The sequence below is a fragment of the Anoplopoma fimbria genome, chromosome 11 (assembly GCF_027596085.1).
Source record: "Anoplopoma fimbria isolate UVic2021 breed Golden Eagle Sablefish chromosome 11, Afim_UVic_2022, whole genome shotgun sequence".
Classification (NCBI taxonomy): domain Eukaryota; kingdom Metazoa; phylum Chordata; class Actinopteri; order Perciformes; family Anoplopomatidae; genus Anoplopoma; species Anoplopoma fimbria.
Window position 1 is genome coordinate 21,358,417 of NC_072459.1, and position 10,045 is coordinate 21,368,461.

Below are 10,045 nucleotides of genomic sequence, written 5' to 3' on the forward strand. Positions count from 1 at the left end.
TTCAGACTCACTTAGCATGTTTGTGATATTACAGTTTTATTCACGGTTGACAGAGACACACAGTGCTATCTAGAATAAGCAGGAGGGAGCAGTGTGAGCAGGGCTGTAGCCAGGCTTGGAGATAAACTGAGGGCATGACTCCCCCAACACAACCCCCACTAAACATAGGGAGATATTTGGGGAATTTGTTATTTTCTTTGTTGCAGAGAGTGAGACGAAGAGATTGATACCCCTCATGTCTAAGATTAATACGCTAGCAGCCACTTGGTTTAGCTTAGCCTACAGAGAGGGAACAGCTAGCCTGGCCCTTCCAACTGTTGATTTGACACTTTTTTTGCTACATTTTAATTAATGAGCTTTTGAAGTGATGGTAGGCAGATTTGGTTACCTGTGGGCAGAGCCAGGCTAACTGTTTCCAGTTCTTTGTGCTATGCTAAGCTAACTGGCCGCAGCTTCAGACTGTACAGAAACAAAAGTGGTACCAATCTTTTTCATTTTAGAATGTAAACTCCCCTATGTTGATAACCCTGAAGTCACTCACACTAAATAAATAATAATAATAATATACTCAAATAATATTGGTAGAGATCTGACCTGTGTCTTAAATGCTAGCCACAGCCCTGATTATGAATCTATTTTACAGAGATGAAACACACAGCTGGAGTTAAACTGGAATGAAAGAAACAACTTTGAGAAATAATCTCATGTCTGGACCTCCGTCTGTTAAATACAATATTTTGTAGCATTTAAAGAAGTGTTGTAAATCTCACTTTTATTAACATTATATAAAACAAGGGACGCTCTAAATAGTTGGCTTCCATTTAGTTGGTTGTTTTTGCTCAGTTTCACTTTCATTCGATGAGACAAAAGCTGCACATCACCATCACCATCATTATGAAATCATCTGTTGAGTATTCCTTTGATTCATTAAGTCGATAAAAGCTTTCACAATTTCCCAGAGCCCAAGGGGACATAATTTAATAAAAGTTATTTCTTTCAATATGTTGACTTGCTGTGACTTGAAAATCTGAGCTTTACTTTACTTTACAGAAATTGAAGTGGTGAAAGTATTATCCAATATCTTAATCTTTTCTGAATCATCTGTGTTGTAAAAATGTGATGTGAGACAGACAAATTAAAAATTAAAAGGAAACAATTTTGTGTCACTTCATGAGGTACACCAGGAGTGAGATGATCCACAAAAAAACTTGGAACTTGGAACCAACTAGCTGCATGTTTTCTGCTCTAGCAGTGTGGCTCATCCATCCATCCATCCATCCATCCATAAAGTCCCACCTTTTACCACAAGGAAATTCATTCAGGACCACACACTAGCCTGGACCTGGATGATTTAACTTCATCCTGTATTGATTAACATAACCGCCCACTCTCTCCAGTCCTCTTTATCTGCCATCCAGAGCCTTGTCCCTGGCTATGACTGACTCGTTAAACTTGATCATCAGCGTGGTGCCCTTGTGCCAGTGGGCGGTGACCTTTGCAGGGAAGCCGCTATGTGTGAGGATGGCCTCGACGACGCCCGCCGTGAAGGCTGCACAGTTTAAGCTGCTGTTCTCCTTGGGCACGGAGATGTACGCGTTAATGAGTGGCTCCTTCTCTATGATGTAGTAAGTCTTGTCATCATCGTTGGCCTGCTCCAGCTTGTCGGCCTCCTTCCCAAACAAAGACTTCCAGACATTAACCTAATGGGGAAAAACACACTTAGTTAAAAAGTAACTTAACTCTAAAACCCTCGGCAGCGTTTTCTATTTGCTTACCTTGATGAAGAGCAGCATGTTCAGAACTTTGGTCTCCCTCTTGCCGTTCTTCTCCCTCAGCACCAGCACATCCAGCAAGCTGGCTCCAACGCTCTGGCCCATGTCTGCCAGACGCGTCTGCAGCTCCGACACCGAGTACACGCGGCTCTGACAGTACTGGACCATCTCTGAGAACAGGAGGGCAAACGCGCTAACGCTGACCTCGGTCTTGGGCCGGGTTAGGGGTCGCTCCAAGATGTTGGATTTGCCTCGAGTGAACCGCGTGTCCATTTTCTGTTTGAGGGTCCGCTGAAAAGGTTAGTATCTACTTAAACATATATGCAGATCTTATTAGCAAGCCCAGGAGAACTGGACAAAAGTGTACTTAGATTTTAAACAAGCTGAAAGTTTTTCTGATTTTTTGCATTTTTAATGGCTTAAAACATGTTCTCTCACCCACATTACATTTATTGGCACTAATATCTATACAATGTATTTGTGTGACCAATAGCAAAGTCTCCTAAGGGGTCCTGATGTAATGATGCCATCAGGCCTCCTCCCAACTAAGTTAAGGAACCTGTAAATAACCTGTTTGGACACAATGATCTCTGCTGTGTGATGTTAAAACCAACAATTTAAACATGTGGGCAACTTTAGCAAGAATATAAATAAAAGCAGTCAGTGGTGACGAAAGCATCTGGCTCCAAAGTGTCACATTTAACCCCACATCCATCACATTAGAAAACCTACTTCATGCAGATATCTGCAGTTCTGACAGTACATTTTTTTACCTAAACTGAATAGGGCTGCTGCAATTTACCAGGATTTCGCACTTTATTATTCAAATATCATATCAGATTATTGAATTGATGTTCTGTTGATCAACTAATCAATCAACTGACTAGTTTACCATAACTTACATTGCAATAAGCACACTCTCACACATCCTCCATGGTGTAACTTCATCCATTCACTAGAATGAGGGGAAATGTGTAGCCAGTTCCCCCATTGCAACAAGAACATGACACATTAGTTAACCTTTTATCAGTGAACGAGGTCTAAACTATTCACGGTGATCCATCTGACGCTGTGCCCTGTTTGAGCCTCTCAAACACAACAAACAGCTGAGCACCAATTACGTTAGCTGTTAGCTACCTAGCCAAACATGCTAGCTGGTACTTCCTGTTAAGATAACTGCACGCAAGCCTTTCCGGCAGCGGAGGCATATACGTTTTAAAAACACAAATACTGAGTCAATAACTCGTGATACATTATATTTATTTATTATCTATAAATAACGAACCTTGTCGAAGAACAGACGAGCAACTGTCCAGGTTTTCAGTCGCCTTCTACTTCTTCTTCTACGTTTTGAGTAGTTGCAAATTACAACCAACGTTTAAACCACACACCGCCCCCTGGCGTACCGGAGCGCCACTGCATCAACAATAATAATAATACATGTTATTTATAGAGCGCTTTTCAAAGTTCTCAAAGACGCTTTACAGACATTTAAAAGCATCATTAAGAGCTACACACTAAAAATGTAAAACACACAGCAGTTCTGAAAAGATGAGTTTTGGTTTCTGATTTGAACATTGGCAGAGACTAGACTCAACTGCCCATCTTTAGGCGCAGGCTGAAAACTCACCTCTTCAAGAAGTACTACCCTGAGCCTTCCTCGTAGCATTTATTGCATTCGTATTAGTTGTTGCACTTATTGAATTCGTATTTGTTTACTGCACTTATTATCGTATTCGTTTATTTATCCTATTCGTAGTAGTTTGTAGCACTTATTATATTCGTATTAGTCTGTTGCAATTATTGTTTTCGTAGTAACTTGCCTCTGCACTATACTTTTGCTCTGGTTTATGCTTTAAGATGCTTGTTTAAGAAAGGAGATGCACTTATGACTTCTGGTGACTAGTAGTTCTCTTGAATACCTATGTTGAATACACTTCCTGTAAGTCGCTTTGGATAAAAGCGTCTGCTAAATGACTGTAATGTAATGTAATGTAATGTAACAAAGACTATATTTAAAACATAGAGAAGGTATAAAGTAAATGTATAGGCTATAGTGTATTTAAAACAGGCATATAAGTACATATAGCGTTTTTCTAAGTTTGCTGTGAAATGTATTTCTAATTATTCCCACGCTTCATCCATGTCTTATAATGAACTACTTTCATACACCTTCATTACATTTATATTTATGTAGTTGTTTAATTAACAGGGTTTCCATTGATCAGCAGAGGAGAAAAGTTGGCTAACTCACTTTTATCACTTGTCCCTGGCAAAAAGTCAAGGTCACCCTAAAATAGAATAAACTGGCATGTCTTATATAATTATTATTAACAACATAAACTTTCTGCTGTTTTTGCACAATTAAAAGCTGAATAAAGATCATGCTACCTGATAATGTATATCAATATGAAGCGGTAGCAATGTTGGGGAAACATATTAGCAAAAGGAGCGACCAAAACAAAAAAGTAGAATACCAAAACTGCTGGAGTTGTCACGGATGAATCATTTCATGTGTGTGCTTGATGTGCATAACCCGTGTTTATGTCCAAACTGTACCTGTAATGCGCTGTTTTGATTTGAATAAATCTTGCTGAGCTGAGACTTGACAACCACGCTCACATTGGAGCACTACCGTTCTATATTGTTTCCAAAATGATAATATTTACAGACCTTTATCACAGCAGGTATTGTGACTTTTCCCAGCAAACTTAAATGATTAATCTATTATCAAAATAGTTGCAGATAGATTTTTCTGCCAATCAGCAAATGGTTTATTCAAATAACTGATGCATTACAGGAAGTGTTTTTTGAGCTTGATTTATACAAGGGACTAAAAGTCACGCTATCTTTGCATCTTCTGCTTCAGTCTTGTGACCCCTCAGACTTTATGAAAGTGCTACACCAGGTCACTTGAGTTCCCCTTTAACATTTCGTCTATGCCGATCATGGTCTGTATTTCCCAGAGAAGGACAGGCTCCTCTCCTCCGTGGCCAACTATGTTATTAATGACATGCTTGCCGAGTCATGTTTTAGTCCTGTTGTGAATATCACCTTATCTTTATGTTCCTCCTTCTACAGGTCTATATTGTTACATATTACTGTTATTACAGATTTATATCTTTGACCTTTGTTATTTGCATCCCCTACCTTCTGCAATGTATTTTCCAGTTCAACCGAAGACTACAACCACTTCCTGTTTTTGACATCAAAAATGTCAAATATCTGCTGTTATTTTACTTAAATTATAGGGAATTGAGAAGCCTGTGGTTTTTGTAACATTTGACCAGCTCATCTTTGTTTTTTTAGGAAGTTGTGGCTGGTATTTTGCACTGATAGTTGATTGACTAAAAAAGATTCATCGTTCAAATAATCTGTATCCTGCATGGCCACTTCTTTCAAGTTTTAAATTGCAATCTATTTTTTCCAAACTCCCTCCCTCCAGTCAGAAAACATCCACCGACATCGGTGGACTCACTTGTGTCTGTAAAACCAATCATTGTGCCTTCTGCAGCCTAAACACTGTGTCCCTGTGTCTATTGGTCACTTCAGATGAATAAAATCAGCATGCAGATATGTATGTTATGTCACTGCTGCCCGGCACACACATGATTCATGGTTGTGGGACTTCCTCAGTTTTGCAGCCTGGCTTCTTATTTTTTTTAAACATCAAATGAGAACGTGCTCATTGCCTCAGAGAGGACTGCCGGTGATTTGCACAGCAGTGGAATCTGCTGATTGGTTTGATTCCCAGGGTTTTTCTTTCTCAAGCACCAACCGCATTAATGACAACCGAGGTGACCGAGATTTATTACGGAACTTGTGAATTTCACGAAAGTGCCCGTGTCCGTCACACCGACGGTGTGTGTTATAAGTGGGAAGACATTGAGCGGAAAGGACAAATGATTCTGCCCGCACTGCAGGTGCCAGATTCCCACATTGCTCAGTGGGCCACGCCAACGGGCTGAACGCAGGCGTATCTACAGTAAGTCAACAGTTGCATAACCGCCCACTTGTTATGCACGTGAACTTGTATAAATGCCAAGAGGAAACAACGGGAGCAGACATTTGGAGCCGCTCGCGCCTCAGGATGGATAACGGCCACTGGAAACCCGCCCTCGTCCTTGTTGTGGTGTTGCTCAGCACGTATGTGGAAGGTAATGACATTTTCACCAGATTTGTGAGGGCCATTGGATGTAAGGGCCGGACGTGAGTGACAGAAACTCTATGGACTGTAGTGCATTTATGTTTTTAGTTCCTGTTTGGTCAGAAAAATCTGCAGCTGAGATTCTTTACAGTTGTGTTTCTACTTTACAGCTCTATCGCTCACTTATTTTGATTCTTTTCTATTTTGATACCACAGCTAAAATAGTCCATGTATGAGCTCATCTGTGGAGCAGGAGAAATGGGTTTTCATCTGAATGTTTTCTATCCTTGTCCCCAGCTTCGTATTCCCAGCACATGGATGACTTCATCAATGCGGTGAGACGGGTGGAGGACGGCGATCATGGGTCAGATCCATTATCTGTGTTGAGGAGGCTGCGCATGGCCGCCGGTCTCAATGACGCATTCATTGGGCACTTCCTTGGCAACGCAGTTGGTCCCGAAGTGGACGCGAGCCTCTCGGGTTACCTCAGCAAGGCTGTGCATCACAGGGTGACGGAGGACGCCAAGGAGGAAGGCGTTGTCCTTACGCCCGATGGCACCACCGTTGCCCTCGCGCCGCTCCTCCTGGGCATCGAGGCCGGTTTCCTCGCCAAGACGGAGGGCCGCGTGCGGGGCCTGTACCAGCTCACTCTGGCCAAAGACCTGGACAGCTCTCCTCTTCTGGGACCCGACGGCTGCTGGGACAGCGTCACCTCCCCTCAAGTCTTCACCCTCATGGGCAGCCCCTCTGCGCTAACCACCGCTCGGGTCAACGGAGGCATGGACGGAGTGGTTCTGGGGATGGAGGTCTCCACCAAAGGTAGACGCCCTCTCACGCTCAGCGGCCTTCTGTCGGAGTACTACTGCGGCCAGCTGGAGAGCGAAGGCCTGGACACCGCCCCGCGCCTCATCAGCCGGCGCCGCAGGGAGAACTTCAGGGGGCTGGTCTCCCCTCCAGTGCTGGCCAGACAGGTTGTGAAAGCGGTGGAGCTGCGGAGGACACTGACGGGGCGCTCGAAGATGGAAGTGAAGGAGAAGAAGCAGCTGGTGGCTTTGGTGAAGGAGGGAATGAAGGAGTTCGTCCATAAGTACATTGGTGAGTGAAATAGTTCTGAAAACAATTGTCTCTCAAAATCATTAATATAGTAAATGTAGGTACACGCCGCGGTAACACATGCTCAACATGTTTCAGATTGCCCGCCCATCATACCTCGCTGCATGTGGGGCGCAGAGCCATACAGAGGAACCCCCACCAACCTGTCCCTCCCCCTCTCCTTCATGTTCATCCACCACACCCACACGCCGAGCCAACCTTGCCTGACCTTCCAGCAGTGCGCCACCGACATGCGCTCCATGCAGCGCTTCCACCAGGATGACAGAGGCTGGGACGACATCGGATACAGGTACAATCTCGTGTCAGATATATGTGAAATCTAGCACCCGACTCGGAAATGTCTAAATCTGCCTCCGTGTTCCCCAAAAAGCTTTGTCGCAGGCTCAGACGGGTACATCTACGAGGGCCGAAGCTGGCTCCAGCGAGGGGCCCACACCCTGGGACACAACTCCGTGGGCTACGGGGTTTCCTTAATCGGGGACTACGCCACCAGGCTGCCCTCCCAGCATTCCATGGGGCTGGTGAGGGATCAGCTGGCTTCCTGCGCTGTCGGCGGCGGGAGACTGGTCGCCGACTTCGTCCTGCAGGGCCACAGACAGGTGGTGAACACTTCCTGTCCTGGAGATGCGCTCTATGATGAGATCACAGGCTGGGAGCACTTTGGGGTATGTATACACAGGCGAGCTGGTCAGCTGACCTCTGATATGAAACAAAGCCTTAATATCCACAACAGAACTCCAAATTGCCCTTAATGCCCTGATGCAAGTCTGCTGTCTTTTTCGATCAGGGCATGGCATCCTTAGTTATGTCTTCTAATCCTTCTTTTGGACATGTCAGGACAGACAGGGCATGTCTAATAAACACCTTGATATTTTTAGCAGCACTCTTCTCTGATTTTCTCTGATGGTTCTTACAATGTTTTTGGCATAAAGTTCTCTTTTTGTTGCATAAATGTATAAATGCAGTGGAGTCATTTTACACTAATTTTTAATATTGTACTTTTTACTATATTTATTGTGGTCGCCTTCTGAACCACTCAGGGGAATGTACTTAAATTACTGTTTGAGGCTTAAAGAAGGCTAATTCTCCAATATATAATTAAAACGAGAAAATACAAATATAAATTTGTGTAACAGAACTTTGTTCTACTTTTCCCCCCAATTATGAATCATCTCAAAACCCCTCACATTTTATTGGGACGATTTAAAAGGACTTGACCACTGGACTAGACTAGTTAACAGTATATAAAGTAGGTAAAACTAGCTCCACCTCAACCAGCTAGAACAGTAAAATGCTGTTTACACATTGATGCATCAGTATTAACAATCTAATATTGTCATATATTTTATCAATATACATCAGTTACAAGGGCCATTTTACTGCAGATTAAGAAAGTTTCAGACTTTAAGTTCATTTTGCTAATACTGTACCTTGCTGGATTGTATGTATCGCTACTTTTACTTTCCTAAAAGATCTGAATACTTTTTCCACCGCTGCATGCCGGTTTCACTTATTTCATTCCCTTTTTCCTTCCTTTTAGGAGGTCAAGAAAGGAAAATGATCTGCTTGGCAAGAGGAAGAGCCTTGAGTGAACCAAAAACTCAACACAATAAATATTTGTTTTATTCTTATTGCCTGATTGTTGCCGCTTTCTTTTGAACACAATGACTGGTGTTGCATGAAATCTGGTGGGATTATTACTGTGAAAAGCGGTGGGGGAAAGTAACTCGGTACATTTGATCATACTGTACTAAATTAACTTCTAAGATATTTGTATTGTACTTTATAGCTCAACTTCACTTCAATTCAGTGGTAAATACTGTGTACTTTTTTACCCCACTACATTCATTTGATAACGTTGGTTAATTTGCAGATTCATATTACTGAAACAAAATGTAATCAACAAATGTATAATAATGTAATATTATACATATACTATATGTACTATAAGATACTTTAGCGATCCATGTTGGAAAATTTGCAAGCTACCTATCAGTATATAAAGTAATTAAAACCAGCTGGATTAGTCATGTTACACATTATTGCACCAATAAATAAAGTCCAATTATGTACAACAAAACATTATTCTGCATAATGAGTACTTTTTCTTCAAGTAGCCTGCTTAAAGTATATTTGGATGCTAAAATTTTGTATTTTTACTTGCAATGCTGTACATTTACTTGTAACACAGTATTGTCTGCACTGTGGTATTAATACTTTTGAAGTCAGTACTTGAAGGAAAGTGTCCTTTACGGTACAAACGCAGTTACATCTCAGGCCGGTAGAGGGCGCCAGATGACCAGCGTAATGACCAGCAGTGAGGTGTTTATTGATTTAGAACATTTAGAACATTTTATTACACCAACTAATGACACACTAGTCCAGCTGTCCTCACCTCAACGCGAAGAACACATCTGTGACATGTTTTTATTAACGATCTATTTAACACGGTTAAATACAACTGCTACTTACTGACACTTAAGTGACAGTTAAAAAACTTTACCTGTTTCCATAAAATAATTAAACGTCACCTGCGTGGCTCGTCCACACAGTCTAGTCTCGTATTATCTCGCAGAACGAAGTGTCGTGAATAGAAAAACCCCCGTTAGAACCGAAAACCTTTCACACACGCTGGTGTATAAACGAGAATATAAACCAAGGAGCTGATTAAAATTAAAAAAAAAAAAAAAAAAAGTTGAACTTATTCAACTTGACTCCGTTCAGACTCAAACTCTTTCCCCGTCGCCCTCCCCGACGACGTTCCTTACGTACGCAGCCGTGGCGTGCCCGGGAGCCAAATAACATGGAGTCCTCCGCCTGGCATCTTCCAGGGATCCATGCGAAAGCCTGAGCGGCGGTTCGGAGGGACGCGTTTAGCCGTCGAAGCCCACCCACCGGCCCGGCGAGCGTCGTCTCTGGTGAAAGCCTCAGCTCCGTCCGCAGAACTATGACGAGCGGTGCTTGAATAAAACCAGCCTTTTTTTTTTTTTTTTTTTTTTTTTTTTTTTACCGC

The 10,045-nt window shown here is 42.5% G+C and overlaps 2 protein-coding genes across 6 annotated transcripts; one reads left to right on the top strand and one right to left on the bottom strand.

Annotated features, from left to right (window-relative positions):
* Window positions 1-2: 2 nt before the first annotated feature.
* Window positions 3-9,940, bottom strand: trappc5 (trafficking protein particle complex subunit 5). 4 transcript variants are annotated; one of them, XM_054608131.1, is made up of 3 exons: window positions 9,805-9,940; window positions 1,776-2,048; window positions 3-1,700 (listed from the first exon to the last, which is right to left on the bottom strand). In XM_054608131.1, exons 1-3 carry the CDS (start codon window positions 9,835-9,837, stop codon window positions 1,404-1,406), a joined length of 603 nt encoding a protein of 200 aa, XP_054464106.1. In that variant the 5' UTR covers window positions 9,838-9,940; the 3' UTR covers window positions 3-1,403. The 4 variants fall into 4 exon arrangements, with proteins under 4 accessions (XP_054464106.1, XP_054464107.1, XP_054464108.1 ...); XM_054608132.1 differs by lacking the exon at window positions 9,805-9,940 and adding an exon at window positions 3,058-3,188; XM_054608133.1 differs by lacking the exon at window positions 9,805-9,940 and adding an exon at window positions 3,058-3,188 and having other exon boundaries at window positions 1,776-2,063.
* On the top strand, window positions 5,639-8,668 carry pglyrp6 (peptidoglycan recognition protein 6). 2 transcript variants are annotated; one of them, XM_054608130.1, is made up of 5 exons: window positions 5,639-5,929; window positions 6,217-7,014; window positions 7,111-7,321; window positions 7,403-7,697; window positions 8,576-8,668. In XM_054608130.1, the coding sequence occupies exons 1-5, from the start codon at window positions 5,791-5,793 to the stop codon at window positions 8,591-8,593; spliced, it is 1,461 nt and encodes a 486-aa protein (XP_054464105.1). In that variant the 5' UTR covers window positions 5,639-5,790; the 3' UTR covers window positions 8,594-8,668. The 2 variants fall into 2 exon arrangements, with proteins under 2 accessions (XP_054464105.1, XP_054464104.1); XM_054608129.1 differs by having other exon boundaries at window positions 5,640-5,929; window positions 8,573-8,668.
* Window positions 9,941-10,045: the final 105 nt, after the last annotated feature.